Source organism: Halichoeres trimaculatus, unplaced genomic scaffold, assembly GCF_033239565.1.
Source record: "Halichoeres trimaculatus isolate MK-OKI-2021-1 unplaced genomic scaffold, fHalTri1.1 fHalTri1_scaffold_2, whole genome shotgun sequence".
Classification (NCBI taxonomy): Eukaryota; Metazoa; Chordata; class Actinopteri; order Labriformes; family Labridae; genus Halichoeres; species Halichoeres trimaculatus.
In genome coordinates this window covers 16,127,602-16,143,500 of record NW_027437180.1, presented here as the reverse complement: position 1 = coordinate 16,143,500, position 15,899 = coordinate 16,127,602, and the positions used below count along the sequence as shown (strand labels likewise).

At 40.9% G+C, this 15,899-nt stretch overlaps 2 protein-coding genes across 6 annotated transcripts in view; one reads left to right on the top strand and one right to left on the bottom strand.

The window, feature by feature from the left end:
• The window catches only part of ndufs8a (NADH:ubiquinone oxidoreductase core subunit S8a), an 85,158-nt gene that overhangs the window by 5,632 nt on the left and 63,627 nt on the right, over positions 1-15,899 (top strand). The window contains exon 8 of one of the 2 annotated variants that reach the window (XM_074697434.1): positions 1,105-1,262. In XM_074697434.1, coding sequence (XP_074553535.1) covers positions 1,105-1,236 — 132 coding nt within the window. In that variant the 3' untranslated portion in view covers positions 1,237-1,262. Of the gene's footprint in view, positions 1-1,104; positions 5,836-15,899 lie in introns of those variants that run through there. The other variant, XM_074697425.1, reaches the window with a different exon arrangement.
• The window catches only part of LOC141810026 (glutamate receptor 2-like), a 47,597-nt gene continuing 39,176 nt past the window's right edge, over positions 7,479-15,899 (bottom strand). For 2 of the 4 annotated variants that reach the window (XM_074697331.1, XM_074697324.1), the window contains exons 19-20: positions 12,007-12,182; positions 8,107-8,247 (exon numbers count right to left, since the gene is read on the bottom strand). In XM_074697331.1, coding sequence (XP_074553432.1) covers positions 12,012-12,182 — 171 coding nt within the window. In that variant the 3' untranslated portion in view covers positions 8,107-8,247; positions 12,007-12,011. Of the gene's footprint in view, positions 8,248-12,006; positions 12,183-15,899 lie in introns of all 4 variants that reach the window. The other 2 variants (XM_074697348.1, XM_074697341.1) reach the window with 1 other exon arrangement.

Here is a 15,899-nt window from a genome sequence, read left to right as displayed (position 1 = left end):
ATTTAACACAACACACTAATTACGACTACTGCAGCCTCAAATTATTCAACCCCCTGACTTGCTCGTAAGAGAATAAATTTACAAATCAGGTGTTCATTTGGATACTGCTGATGCAGCTAACCAAAGGTTAGTTCAACAGGTGTTAGAGGTGGTGTACATCAAATGGAGGCTTGTTGATGGTGACGTTTGGCTGCACATTAGAAATATGGTTAAAGCTAGGGTCTACAGGAGTTTTTCTTACTTGTTTGTAAAGACAACATTCAAACTGGGCTCCTCCTTCTTGGATCAGTGCCAGCAGCAGCACACACCCACAGCCTCAGACCATGACTACGTGAACACACTCACTAGCCCAGCAACCATTTATAGCATTGTGTTTTTACGTGGAGAGACTTGAGAGCCATGCACCTGACTTGACATGTCCATTATTTTAGCTGCTCAGGATAGCTTCTTCCACTCGCTAATCAACACACAAAGTCACTTGTGTGCGCGCTGTAATTGGCTGATGTAACCATGCTTACTCTTTGCACAAAAACTTCCCAATACAAGCAAAACATCAACATTCAAGCAGGGGAGGGGGTTGCGGCGGACACAGACCCTGACACACATGTATAGAGGCCCAGAGGAGACGATTGAGCAGAGTTATTTCTGTACAAGTTGACTTTCTATTTTTTGGGGAAATTCCTTTAGCCTTTAAGTTAAGAGCTGATCAAACAAGGAAATAGACATAAAATGATATCAAAAGCTCTGAATAGTTCCAGAGATACCGCTGGAAGCATGTTGGGAGGAGACTAAATACTGAAGGTCTCCATGATCCAAACCCCAAGAAGCAGACTATAACTGACCCACAAACAAGAAAAGTAGCTCCATTTGCTCAGAACCTGGTGATTAAGCCACAGAAGTTTGGGGGCTGTTGCAGAGGCTGCAGCTGTAAAATCTTTGAATCTGTCAAATCAAACTCTTTGATTTGTCCAGCAGGTGTCTCTCTTGCTACCAAGTTTACCTGTAATAACCCCACCTTCACCTGTGTTTGATTTATCTGATCCTTCCATTTTTTAACTCTAAAACCATTGTCTAATACCCAACTTCTCTCTCTGTCTTTCTTAGGGTCCTAACTTTGAGTTTTCAACAGAAACTCATGAAGAGTTGCTCTACAACAAAGAGAAGTTGCTCAACAATGGAGACAAGTGGGAGGCAGAGATTGCGGCTAATATACAGGCTGATTACCTGTACCGATAGACACGCACACACACACACACACACACACACGCATACGCACACGTGTACATACTGTAAGGAGACTCTCAGCTGTGTTTTTGGTTGTAGTCAGAAGGCTTCATGCTCTTACTGCGTCTGTCTGATGATGTATTTATTCTAAAAACATGAGTCTGATTAGTGATTGATCAGCGATCAGACCTAAGACAGCTGATCAGCTGATTGTGGATGCTGGCTGTAACCTGATCTGTTTTATGTTGTGGCTCTAATAATAAACCCTGGGACAGAAGCACTGACAGCTATGGACTTGTTTTCTGTGCTGGGCTTAAATTTAAAGGGTGAATAAAAACAGAATTTAGTTTTGGACTTAAGACTTCATTATTTAAGGCTCCATGTCAAACTGAGACATTTAAAACCTGAGAGATAAAGTTGAGTCTGCTATTGATGTAACTAATATTAATATATGAACCAATATTAACATTTAGATTGAAAAGGTTTAAAACTGACATTCACCACCAGCCAAAGCAGTGAACAGGGACGGACTGGTTTGGGTGGTAACCTCTAGTCACATTTGTAAGAGCTGCAACCAGGAAACAAAGCAGACACAGCTTTTTAAAATGACAGGGAGGAAATAAATGGTCTGGTCCCCCCTGCGGTTAAGAAATGGAAGGAAAGCATCTTATTTTCTTTTGATCGTCAAATTACTCTCATTCACACCCATTTCTGAAAAGGAAAATTGTTCGAGTGGTTGTTTGTTATTCCTGATAATTTCCTGGCCTCCCAGACAATTTTGATGACTCATATTTGGAAATTCATTTATTCAATCATTCATTTTCCATACCATACACACAAAGACAGACAACCTCTCATGCATTCACTCACACCTATGGACAATATCGATTTATCAATTAATCTGACGAGCACGTTTTTGGTCTGGAGGAGAAAGCTGAAGAACCCGAAGAGAACCCACTCATGCACAGGGGAACATGGAAACGTCACACAGAAAGGCCCACCAGCCAAGCTAGGAATTGAACCGGTGACTTTCTTGCTGTGATGTGGCACAAACCGTTGCCAAATTTGAGAATAAAAACATGAATTCTGTTTGACATTCCTCACTCCTATTCAAAATGGTAAAGTGTGGTGAACTCAATGAGAAAGAACATGTCTCAGTTAAAGGTCCCTTTGCTCCTTTTCTGCAGTTTAATATGGATCATTGATGTCTTCATGAAATGGTACTAACATGTTTTTGTCCAAAAACCCAATAAATAAAGCACAGCAGCATTGTTTCCAGGCTCTCATCGCCCCTCTGTTCAGAACGCTCTGATTTAGTGGGCGTGACCTTCATATGTAAATGAGCCACTGCTGATACCGCCCTGCTCTGCCGCGTCACTGAGAGCGTCGCCAATGTTTAGAAAACAGCGAAGCTCCTCTACTGTAACATTACAGGCTAAAACAACAAGCTAACTGCAGCTACAGTTAGCATCCTGAAGCTAACACAGAGACAGGGGAGACACTGAGGAAAAGCTCTTACATCTGCTCCACAGAACACAGCATTTAAAACACTCACATTTCCAGGGTCCGAGGTTTGTTGGTGGATGGTTGGTAACGCGCCTGGATTCAGGACCAGTCTATTTGCTAGCCCTCTGTTGTGCTGTCCAAAGTTGGAAAAGCAGTCGGCCGTGAAGTGACTAGCACACACATGCACAGTTTTACTGAGTGTAGCTGGCACATTTCCTTGATAAATGAACTCGAGCCACTTAGTCTTGTCTTCTTCTGAGATGGGAAGCTTGTGCATGGAACTATGTGGCTGTTTACAGCCAAAAACAGAGCAGTGACGGCTCTTCAACTTTGGCATTCTCCTCCCCGTTGCTGGAGGAGGGGAAGGGCAGGGAGGGGGTATCTGCTTCCAATCTATCTGTATCTGGTGGACCAATTAGGTCAGACTTGCTCCTGATTAAACAAAAAAGGGAATCACTGACGTCTGCAAATCCCCAAAATCCAAACAGCTCGTTTTAGGTCAGGATTTTACATTCACAAGCACAACTAAGTACAAGTTTTGTCATTAAATATCACATTTTGTGGGCTGGGAGGAAAGCCAAAGACCCACAAATTTCACTAAAAGATTTATTAAAGTGATTGTTGCATAATATGGGACCTTTAAAGCATTTCATGATGCTAGATGGTTATATAGATACATCTACACATATTTACTGTAGATATTGTTGGAGAAAGTCTGCTGAGAGCGTCTGTCAGAACAAATGTGGAACAGCTGAGGGAGCTCAGATCCCCTGAGGTCCAGCCTGGGTCTATTAAGGGTCTCAGGGGACAGAATGGTCACAGGTTTGGATCCTGTGTGGACTCGTCCCACTTTCCTGCACGGAGCAGAGATTCATGCAAGAGGAATATTTCATATCAGGCTGTATTCATTCATCACTCTGATTAAAACCAAATGTTTTCACTCGTATTTAAGTCTATATGACAAAGACATGTATAAGACTGTGTTCAAACATCAATCTGTCTGATTATTAATACAGTGAAATGCATAACACTGTAACATGACATATTTTTCCGGTAAATAAAAAATACAAGTACTATGAAGGATATTACAAGGTGAGAACCCTACGAAGCTGTATTTATCATAGCTGAAGTTAAAAAGAAAATCATTTACTTACTTTCACAACTTTCCTGGGTCAGTTAGGATAACTAACCTCTTTTAACTTCTGTTGTGTTGTGTTAAGGCATTTGCATTTGTGTTTTTGCTCATGAATTTGTGTTCTGGCTTTTGCAAATGGTCTGACACCCACCGGCCACTGTAGCAAACAGATACAGACGGTCTTTCATTTCATTGGCGATTGGCTTTAACAACTGTTATTGATGGTGACTGTGTCTGGATCTGGTGATATGTGTGGTGTAGTGTTCATCGTGTCAAAGTTTTACTCTCGACAAATGAACCACACATTGCTTGGAAGAAGAATCAACATTATGATCAAAAGTTATATTTATTAGAAAATGAAGTTGTACCAGCAGTAAAGTCAGACATGAAGAGTGATCATTTTCACATTTCTCTCAGTGTTGACATGTTCTGTGGTAACTCATTAACACGTAAGTATAACACCAAGAGCGTCCCATGAGAATTACCATGTGGTCATTGCAAAAAAAAGTCTGTTAAAACAAATGAAAGCAGAAAGCTTTTGAATTTCAGCTTCAGTTGTACCTGCAGTTATCATTATCATGTTCAGAGAGGACTTTCAGCTAACCTGCTAGCCAGTCACTAGCAGCACAAATAAAGAGCTTTCTGGTGAAAGAAAACAGCAGACATGAGTTCTTAAAAGCATACACTATATATAACAAGAACCACATTAATACTGCAATTAATATTGTTAATATTTTCCTTATTACTAACATTTTTAAACACTAAAATGCAGCCAGGCACAGAGCTTCAGGCTGATAAGTTCATCTGAAAGAAAATAAAAATCAAAGTGACATGCAAACGTTCTTCTCTTTGTCCTTCATCATCCTCATCGTTCGCGTCTTCATCAGCAGTGCAGTATTTTTATTCAAAGGAAGGTTTTGACTCACAGTTGTTTGTCTACTTCACAACAGTGAGAGCTTCGGTTGGCTCAGGGTTCACTATCAGCAGCTGCCATTGGCTGAGCATGGAGAGCTCTGATTGGTTCTGTCTGTTTGGCACATCGTCATGTTGGCGTCAGAACTCATTTGGCAATAATCTGTGCATGTGTGCGTGCAAATGTTCAGGTACACATATGTTAATACGGTATCAATGTAAACAATACATAATTGTAATAACATAGATCAAATGTAACTGTTTAACTCTATTAATTATAAACAAGTGTTACTGTTGAACTCTTACGGGTCATTTGTCACCCCTGCTTCATCGTAACTTGTGTCCAGTGTTGCTGCTGCGTTGTGTGTCATGTTTAAGCCTGTCTTGTACAAATGTGTGTATTCTTACTGTCGTAATGTCTTATACTAATTATGTCATGTACATTTTTTCACTGTCGTAATTAACTTTTATTAAGCCAATGTATGATATGTATTGCTGTTGTAAAGTGGATATGTCTGTCACATGCAACTTTTATCCTGGTTTGTTATGGTCATGAGTGTGTGTGTCTAAAGTTAGTGTTGGGTTGCTGCTGTGGTAATGTATCTAGTGTGTGTCTGTTGTAGAGTGTGTTGTGTTTTTGTTCTGTTGTGGTGATGTGTGCAGTGTGTTGCTGTCATAAAGGTCTAAAACACATACTGTGTAGAGTTCACAGTGTTGTGTGTTTGTTGAGGCTTAATGATGACGTTGGGGATGGGTAGCATCTGAAACTTGTCCATGTCAATATTACTTTAAAATGTATTACTTTATATATATTTATAAATATTACTTTAAGTTTCCATCACATTTGTTCTCTTAATGGGGTTCTTCCTTTGTGTCTGTTTTGTTTTGGTGAAACTGTGAAGAGTCCATGTATGATCAAACAGTTTTAAATGTGTGATCTTAATAGTGCATTTTTCTTCTGACTGAATCAAATCACTCCAGACCTTCCTTCGGGTTTCTTTCTTTCTTTCTTTCTTTCTTTCTTTCTTTCTTTCTTTCTTTCTTTCTTTCTTTCTTTCTTTCTTTCTTTCTTTCTTTCTTTCAAAAGAGTCTGCTTGTTAGAAAGACAAAACAAAACTGAACCTGAAAAATCAAAAGTAACAGATGACTGAAGAGTCTGCCACTGTAACTCTTTAAGACTGAACCCTCTATAACACAGTACGAAGACCTGTTAAGAACCCTCCATAAAACACAGCATCAGGACCAATCGGATCCATCCATCACAACACAAGGAGCACTAATTAGATCCTGGTATTGGTTATCTGTACCTATTCTGACACAAAAGTGAGATCAGGTTTCAGTGACAAAGGGCTGATCCATTTACAGATCTTTTCAAGGGAGCTCTACATTCTGCTGTTCATCAACACAGAGAGGTCTGTTTATGTTTTGCTGGGACATAGGGAGATAAATACAGTGGCTCAGCAGTTCAGAGGTATTTCATTTTTTTGTTGTTTTGCCAACAACTGACGCCAACTTTCCTCATGTAAAAGTCTGAATTCCTCACACACCCACTGCTGGGGTTTACAGCTAAAATATACTTCCCATTAGTGGTGGAGATTTACTCATCACATATTTACACATCTATAATCCCTTCACAAAACAGCCAGTTTCAAAGTCAGAAAAGTCAGAAGTTGCCAAAACATAATTCTCATAATTCTGGTATAAGATCAGTATCAGCTGATAATGAAGCCCAGGTATCAGTTTTGCTCGCAGCACAAGGGCCAATCAGAACCATCCATCAAACAGCATCAGGACCAGTCAAACCATCACTAACTAAAAGCAGTATGACCAGGAATCGTTCACTACCAGGACCAATCAGTACCATCAAACACACTAAAAGGATCTGTCTGAACAGTCAGTCACACACAGAAAGAAGACCAACCAGAACCACCCATCACACATAGGGATGGGTACCAAATTAGGTACTTATTTAGGTACTGTCAGAATTCTATCTGTAGTACTGAGTACCGATTCATGTAAAATCAAATGGCACCATATGAAGGTACCCAGGCACATCCTTGTGACTGTGAGGGAGTGGAAGAGTAGGGTATTTTTCATGCTGGACATGAACACAGCATTGCAAGTTTATATATTGAGAAATAAATATGTTGAATTGAAAAAAATGAATAACAAATTAATATTTCTACCACATTAACACACAAAAGTATTGAACTGTACGGTTGGCACTGTTGAGTACTGACATCAGTTGCAAAGTACCAGGCATCGTGCTATATGGTTCCCACCCAGAATCACACAGCAACAAGTCCAATCAAAACCCCCAACACATAGCCTAATGACCAATCAGATCCCTCTTTCAAACACAGCATCAAGATCAATTAAGATCCCTATATCACACATATTATCAGGCTCATCAGAACTGTTATAATTATTTTCTAATCATCGCTGATACCAGTACTTATTATTTTAACTATAATAATTCTAATAAACGGTTAATTTCATTATTGCAGATTTTGACTCTGCACAACACTCAGATACAGGGTGTTACGTTTAATGTGTGAGGTCGTTTTGTCGTAAAGATCAAGTTAGACATCTTTAAATTCTCAAAATGAAACTTAGTATGAACATTTTTCTGTCTCTACCCATCCCCACTTATCTATGCTTGTTTACAGCAGCTGTGTTTTGTTTATTTTGTGTGTGTGTGTGTGTGTGTGTGTGTTGTTGAATGCAGCTCTCGGAGTCTCTACTAATCATGGAAATTTTAGGCTGAAAAGGAAAACAGTTCAACTACAATATCATTATTTTCTTCTATAACAATAAGTATACTTTATAATTTCATGGATGTGATGTTCGAGACATCGGTTTGACTTCCGAACACCTTTACTCCTCTTCACAAAGACTCTGCTGTCACAGTTCCTGATCACATCCCTGATGGAAGTTGTTATTGCGTAGAGTCAGCTTAACTTTGTCCTTCATTTCTGTACAAGTGGCAAAAATCTACCAAACAATGATGAGTGAGTTTTTAGAAAACTGTCCACTGTGCTTGATTGTTGTTCATGAATAAAATGTAAATGACCAGCCGTTTGTCTAGCTGATAGTCAGTAATTCACTGACAGGTGGGCAGGTCTTAAACCCGACAGTCGAGCAGTGAAAACACCTGTCCAGTCTCAAGGCCAGGCGTCAAACACAGAGATCAGGAGTCCTCAAAAAGATATGATTAGCTAAACTCCAGATAACAGATTGGGGCAGATCACCCACGGTGAGCGGTGATTGGTCACTGAGATGACAAAAAGGGGAGATGTGTGTCCATTGGCTGTAAGGCACTGGCTCGGGCGTGGTCAGGAGAGATCAGTCATGCTGAGGCTCATGGGTAATCCTGGACGTAGGTAAGCCACTGGGACACGACCATTCTCACTGGTCGATCCTGTGATGGACAGACGAGCTTTGGAGCGCATTGCATCAGTGAATTTCATCTGCACAGGAAGAAGACATTAGAGAGGTGAAAAGCACTGACAGTGAAGTAACAAAGACAACGTTTGAGAGAAGCTGTTTGCCCCATCAGAAAATCTAGAGAGTTCATCATGACGTCATATAATACACCCATGATTAAAACATCATCTCATGTCTGATGATCATTCAGGAACAGGGTCAGTGGAAAAATATGGCTTGCCCCTGTTTCCTGCAGTGTCCACTGCCAAATCTCCCCTTCAAAAAGACCAAAAAGCCCCAAATAAAACTTAGTGGGCATTTAACATGTGCAGCAACACATACTATGAGATCATGTGATGAATGGAGAGGTGCAATGCTTTGGATGATGTCCGCATGTTGTATAAATCAAGGTGCAGATAAATCAAATTACAAAGACAGGAGCAGCAGCTTCACATGAAGATGGATACTGGTTTTAAGAAAGGCCTATTTTGATATTAATTTCAGAAACGTAAATTTTTGCTGTAAAAAAAGGTCCTAAGCTTCAATTTCTTCAATTAAAGTGAAACTAAAGTCATCCTGTTTCCATCACTCTAAGTCTAATGTGGCACATCCTCCTGCAGAGAAGCAGCCAATCATAAGGGAGCTCTTAAACATGAAAAACACTGTCAACAATCAGACATGAGAACCAAACTGACTCCTTAACAGATCACAGCTGCACAAGCTTCAGTATCATAACGATGGTTTTGATCTTTCTTATGGTCCGGCACATCCTTTTCTCACAACACAGCCTTTTTCCATTAATGCCTTTGAAACTCATCCTTTAGACACCGTCAGGACAACCATAATCACAAAAACACACACTCTCAGTGCAGTGACTGGAGGTTTGGGACTCTTAAGCTCAGTGATACACTGCCTCTCTAGTCCTAAATTTATTCAGGATTAAGTTGAGAACAACATATGGACCAGAGTAGTTTGCTGGACCTGCTCTTTTGGTAAAGCATCTTCAGATAACACCTGTTATGAATTGGTGCTATGTAATTAAGATTGATTAAATGATTAACAGGTGATCCTCATATCAGCTTCACTATTCACCAGAAGTGATTCAGCCTGGGAATCTTACTGGACAAGAAATCTTGAGGTTGTTAGTTGGCTCACAGGATGGAGCTGTTGGCCATTTTTCAAATAATCTGAACTGTTAAGTTAAACATGAAATTACAAGAGCCCAAGATGACTCCAATCTGGGTGTTATAGTTCTAAATCAGAGCTTTCAAGCTAGGAAAGAGGGGCCTGTTTGATGTTGAAATCACAGGCGCAATTTGCAGGTGCTAAAATCTATGTATGAGCCTGGGTTCAGTTCTGACCAGAAGTATTTTGCTGGAAGTCATATCCCAGATCGTCCCCAGTTTCTCACTTGATGCACCGTCCTATCTTCAGAATAAATCCAAAAACAGGAAACAACAGCAGCAACAACAACAACAACAACCACAACAACAACAACAACAACAACAACAACAACAACAACAACAACAACAACAACAACAACAACAACAACAACAACAACAACAACAACAACAACCACAACAACAACAACAACAACAATAACATCAATAACAACAACAACAACAACAAGAGCAGCAGCAGCAGCAACAACAACAGCCAAAAAAAAAAACAAACAAACAAAAAAAAAACAACAGCAACAGCAGCAGTGGCAATAAGAACAAAGTGCAACAACTAAATAAGAGGCACAATAATCTACAAATCCTGTAGAGTCTTAGTAGCTAGCCAAAGCTCTGGAATGATACATGATTGCTAGCAAACACTTAAGAATCTACTGCTAAGAGCTGGATGAAAGGCCAAAGAACCAAGGGATAACATTTGAGGAAAGATGTGAACTCTGACCAGAGGATGAAAAAAAAGTGAATGTGGAATACGATTTGTTTGACTTAATAAAAAATGGAGGTGAAAGTTTAGATTTATAACATCAACCACTTTATCCTTAAACAGACACAAAAAAAGAAAAACACCTTCATAACCAAAAATTACAGGTCATAAAAAGGCTAAACCAATTATTACCAGTAATAACTAGTCTTGCGTAGTCCAAAACGGTCTAACTATCAAACCAGCCAGAATCATTCATAACCAGTCCGAGCCACTCATAACTTGTCCAAACTAGTAACCACTAATAACTAGTTATCAGTCCAACCCTTCAAAACCTGTCATGACATAACTAGTCATTTCCAGTTGTGACTAGTGATGACAAGTCAAACTAGTCCAAACCAATGATAACCAGTCCACTCTTCTTCTAATAAGTCTTCCTTTTACTAATGACTGTTTTGGTCAGATATCTGTCAAAGAAAATCTTCCAACCCACATTGGTCTCAATCAGACCAACTTTGTTGAATAAAGGTTCAATTTACTTAACAAGTTAGAAGAGTCAAAATCAGTCTCATCGCAAACATCTTTACCTGTCTTTGTTCTTCAAAACCAGTCCAATTCAGTCACAACTCATTGAAACCAGTAATAGTCAGTCAAAAGAGGTCAAAACCAGACTGAAGCAGACATTAACATGTACAACCAGTCCAAACTAATTCTTACCACTTTTTATTGGACCAACAGCACCCAGACATAACCAGTCACATTTAGTGCAAACCAATAATAACCAGTTTAAACTAGACAAATCCAGTGTTTCCATTAGATAAGACCACTGGGCCTCAAAAAGAAAAGTCGACAAAAAAGATGGAGCATGAGTGGCCAATGACTAAGACTGAAGAGGATGATTGGCTTAAAACTATAACGAGGAAACCAAAGAGGACCAGGACAGGAACCAAAATGAAAGAGTTCTTAAAATATAAGAGGAGATAAGAGGAAAGACAAAAAGATGAGGGAAAAAGACAATGAGGAGGGAATAAACGGAGAGGAGGTAAAAGCAGTGAAGAAGGAGAAGAGGACAGAGGAGTGAATAAGGAGCTAAGGATAGAAGAGAGAAAAAAAGAAAATCCAGGAGTGAAAAAGACAAGGACAGATTTGTGGAGGAGATAAGGTCAGAGGGGAGAAGGAGACAAAGAAAGAGAGTACTAGAAGGAGATAAGGACAGAGTAGTGAATAAGGAGACAAGGACAGAGGTGTGGGGAACTGAAAAACGGTTGAAGGTGGTGAGGGAGCTGTGGGGTCATGAAGGGATCACAGCCATGAACTGTTGTTATTTATTGTTGATTAAAAAGAAGAAATCACATTTTATCTCAAACCTTTTAGTTTTTTTCATTCAAACTTTAGCTGCATTCTCATCATTGTTACCTTTTTATTGAAGAAATGACACATTTCTTGTTTTTATTATGTTTTTCAAAATAAGCCTTACTTATTTAATCACATCAGACTCACTATCTGCAGTGCAGCGTTCTTCATCAGAAGCAAACTCCTGTTTTTCATCTAGATAAAAATGATAAAACTCAGTCTTTGGTTAAAGTCAAATCTGGTATGAATGAGTTTCTAAAATATGTAGTTAAATAAAAATTGTTTTAAAGCTTCACATCATTAAAACAGTCAAATAGAAAATATGTCCTGAGTGTGACAGTCCTCTTAATCTCTCTCCTCTCTAAAAGCTGTTGGTTCGTCGATGAAAGGCTGTTTCAGAACAGATTCAGGTGAGTTGATGGACAGCAGCGAGCAGCGTGTTTAACCTGAAACTGTTTCAGACTTGGAGGTTTGTTCAGAATGGTGTGAATGCAGCCATCGTTTGGAGGTTTGAAATGTGGTTTATGACTGTGAGGTGAGGAACGTTCAGCCATCAATCATCACTCTCCTACCCGTGTTAGATCTTCACGCTCTCAATGCCATAAACGTTGTAGCCTTCTTTATAGGTGGCGTAGTTTGGCTGGTGACTGGGGGACAGCAGGTTGAAGTTGGGGGCGTGTTGAGGAGAAGTCAGAGTGTGTGTGTAGTTTCCTGTGTGCTGAGGGGACGACAAGGTGTTGGCTGCCACCTTTACAACAGAAATAAAGTCATTGTTATAACTGTGCGACACTATTATTTCTACTGTTATCATAATTAAAGGAGCAGCATTCAGAGATAAACAGATCAAGACCTTCAGCATTATAAACTGTTAGTGAAGTCTTTACTGGTCTGACAGGAAAACAGTCTTTGACTCGGTATCACAACCAGAAGTGTAAACATCATTTAAGAAAAAATGATGAAAGCCACAGGATAGAAGTTGGGGTTCAGGAGGATTTTTGAAGAAAAGTAATTTTCCAGAAGAAAATGTTGGTTCATTTCTGGCTGATTCACATTTTCTGAGGAATACTTGAGTCTGCTGAGAAAACCTTTACCTGTACTATTATTTGAATCATTTGTTCATTACTGCAGGAAGTCAACTAATAGCGACCTTCAGGAATAGCAATCTTTTAAAGCTACACAACAGAAAATCCCCAAATGTGTCCACTTTCTCTGTTTCCTTCCAGTGGCAGGTAGCTGCATAGCTGAAGGTTAAACTGAAGGTTAACCAGCAGTTGTGCCAGTGTGCGTTTAAAGCTTATTTATTCAAAGGTAGGGTCTGCAGGAATTATTGTTACTTGTAACTAAACACAACATTCAAACTAGGCTCCTCCTTCTTGGCTCAGTGCCAGCGGCAGCACATACCCACTGCCTTTAACTGTAGCTACATGACCACACTCACTAGCCCAGCACCCACCTGCACCATGATGTTTTTGAAGACTGGAGAGCCATGCACCTGGCTTGGCATATAAGCACAAGCTAATCACGAGTAATTCACACATACCAACTTGCACTTTGTCCCGTGCTGCTCTCCAAGTTCCCCAAAGCGAGTAAAAGTTGAGCCAAGCTTCACCCTCCTTTATTAAAAAGCTTTAACTGTTTGGTGATTCACTTCACTTTGGCTGTTTTTCTTGCTTCATGCTGCATCCACTGTCATAGCCACTCAGACAGCCTCTTCTACTTGCAATAATGAACATGCATAGTCACTTGCGCACTGGGCACAAAGTGATTGGCTGTAACCATGCTCACTCTCCGCCCAGAAACGTCCCGAACCAACCAAAACATCAACATACAGGCAGAGGAGGGGGGTGGAGGCAGACACAGACACTGACACACATGTATAGAGGCCTGTAGGAGATGAAGGAGCAGGATTATTACTGTAAAAGTTGACATTCAATCTTTTTTGGGAAAATCCTGCAGACCCTACCTTTAACTAGTGTTTGTATGAGAGCGAAAATAACAAAAAAAGGGACGACATGAAAGTGAGTTGAGCTCGTCTTCTGCTCAGAACAAATGTGGTGAAGCTTCTGGGGCTGAACACAGCTAAAACACCAACTGAGCTAAGGGAGGACTTGAGATGCTGCCTGTGGTCGAGTGCTTTCGTCAAATTCACTGCTCAAATGCAAAGACATTTTGCCCTGATGAAGTACATGAATACAGAATCAGTGTCTGTTTTTAGGTATGTGTTATAAAAAGCACTTGACCCAGTTAACAGGTCCACTGGCTGCAAGTCAAAACATTGAGGCTATAATAAGCTTGTTTTGCATTGTTGTCATAGAAACAGCTGCTCTTATCGCTGCATGCCCCTGCTCGGTTTGCTGTCCAACTGTCTCCATTATAAAGGGTTGAAAACATTAAAGGCTGTGGATCAGGCTAGGCAATGGCTGCAGAGTCACGACTCTCTGCAGAACCAGGTTTGTCATGTTAGTTCGCCAACAGCACAGGGAAGCAATGTGCTGCTTTTGTTGTAATGTTATCCAATACTGGATATCAGTACCCCTAAGTTCCCTTGACACAGAAAAGAGGTGTATATAGAGTGTAAGACCACTGACAGGTAGTTGTAATATAAATGACTGGCTCCTAGTCAGCGGGTGGGGTGTATCAGGCAGCTAGTTAAGACTTCAGGTTGATGAGTTGAAACAGAAAAATGGGACGATTATAGGAATGTGAGCAACTCCACCAAGCACTCCGGTTTGGATCAGTACCCTTTGGTACAGGTTGGATCGGTAGAGCCTGATCCTGATTGTGTTTCCACAGCCAACCGTGCCCTTTTTGGTAGGCAGTGTGTAAGCCAGAAGCCAACAGCTGCATCAGCTACATGACAGCATGACAGCATAGCAGCGCGACACAGTGTACCCCACTAATAAATCCAACGAAGAAGAAAAACGTGTGAAAAAATTGCAGAGCAACGATGGAAAAACATCCAGCAATTTGCCTTCTTTCTGATTGGCATGTGGCTCTTTGTTACAAAGTGCAGGGTTATGCATTGTTTTTTATTACTGCTGTTACATGAGAAGTGGCAATTCTTTCAACCAATCAACAGCTTGCAGTGTTTCTAGCTCCACCTTCTGGGGTTGGATCAGTATGTCTAGCACCCCACCAGAAGGGAACCAAAAAGTGGGATGGTACGGGTTGGTAATTTGGGGACCTGTCCCCGATTTAGGAAAAGAAAATGTCACAAAGTGTTTATTGTACCGAGGCAAACTGAACTGAACCACTTGGTGTAAACAGAGATGCAGAGCCTCTACTAAACAGCAGCTCCTGTAGGGTGCTTCCGCCCTGCAGGGGGCAGCACCAACCAGAAGAGGACTAAGAAAGGAAAACAGGTGAACTACGATTGTTCAACTCAACAGAAGGTCTGCTAGGGCTCAGACTGCTGAAAAAGGGCCTGTCTGGTTCTGATAAGAAAGAGTCACAACACTCAGTGATCACTGTTTGTTGAGTTTGGGGCTGTGGAACAGCAGACCGCTCAGAGTGTCCATGCTGACTCCTGGCCACCGCTGAAGGCTCCTACAATGGACCAGTGAGCATCAAACTGTGAAGATAATGGCCACCATCTTGATATATCTCCACATTGAGATTGCTCCCAATGATGACAAGCAACCTTGTTTTTCCAAGAATTGAGAAGCCACTCCACACCACACTGCCTCCATCAAAAGATACTACTCTATCAGTGCAGCAATCAGTACAGCATTCTCTGCATCTTCCACACTTGATCCTATGATCCAACTGCTGTAAACAGACTCTGGACTCATCGCTGAACATTCCTCCATATGTCCAGATCCCAGTCCACATGTTGCCCACACCAGCGCAAACAGGTCTGAGGTTGAAGAACAGTCTTGGCAGGCCTGCTATGAGAGTAGCAGTTGGCTGTGTGCAGTCTGTTCTGTTCTGGGCAGAGAGCCGGCAGCCATATCATCCAGCAAACCTCGAATGCAAATCTGTCGATGACAGCCTTTGATTCAAAGTGCTGACAGGGTGAGAAAAATGGAACTTGGCCTTTACTCTGGAAATGGCAGAAGCACTAACTCCAAATAATGCTGCAACTCAGTTCAACACAAGCTTGAAGCCCTATATAACAGGCCCTATCCAGATCACCCACTGACCACTGCAGCAGGGATCATGCTCACAGGGATCAGGGTGTGTGTGTGTGTGTGTGTGTGTGTGTGTGTGTGTGTGTGTGTGTGTGTGTGTGTGTGTGTGTGTGTGTGTGTGTGTGTGTGTGTGTATGTGTGTGTGTGTGTGTGTGTGTGGGTGTGTGTGTAGGCTGTTCTCCTACCAGAAAGTTCTCAAACCAATATGCAACAATGACTAAGCCTCTGCCACGCTGAAGCCTTGCATCGGATAACTTTTAAGAAACAGTGGTAGACTATGATAAGCCAGCAGGTTAGGAAGACCAGGGCCTGTCTGCATGTCCACCATCAGTGAG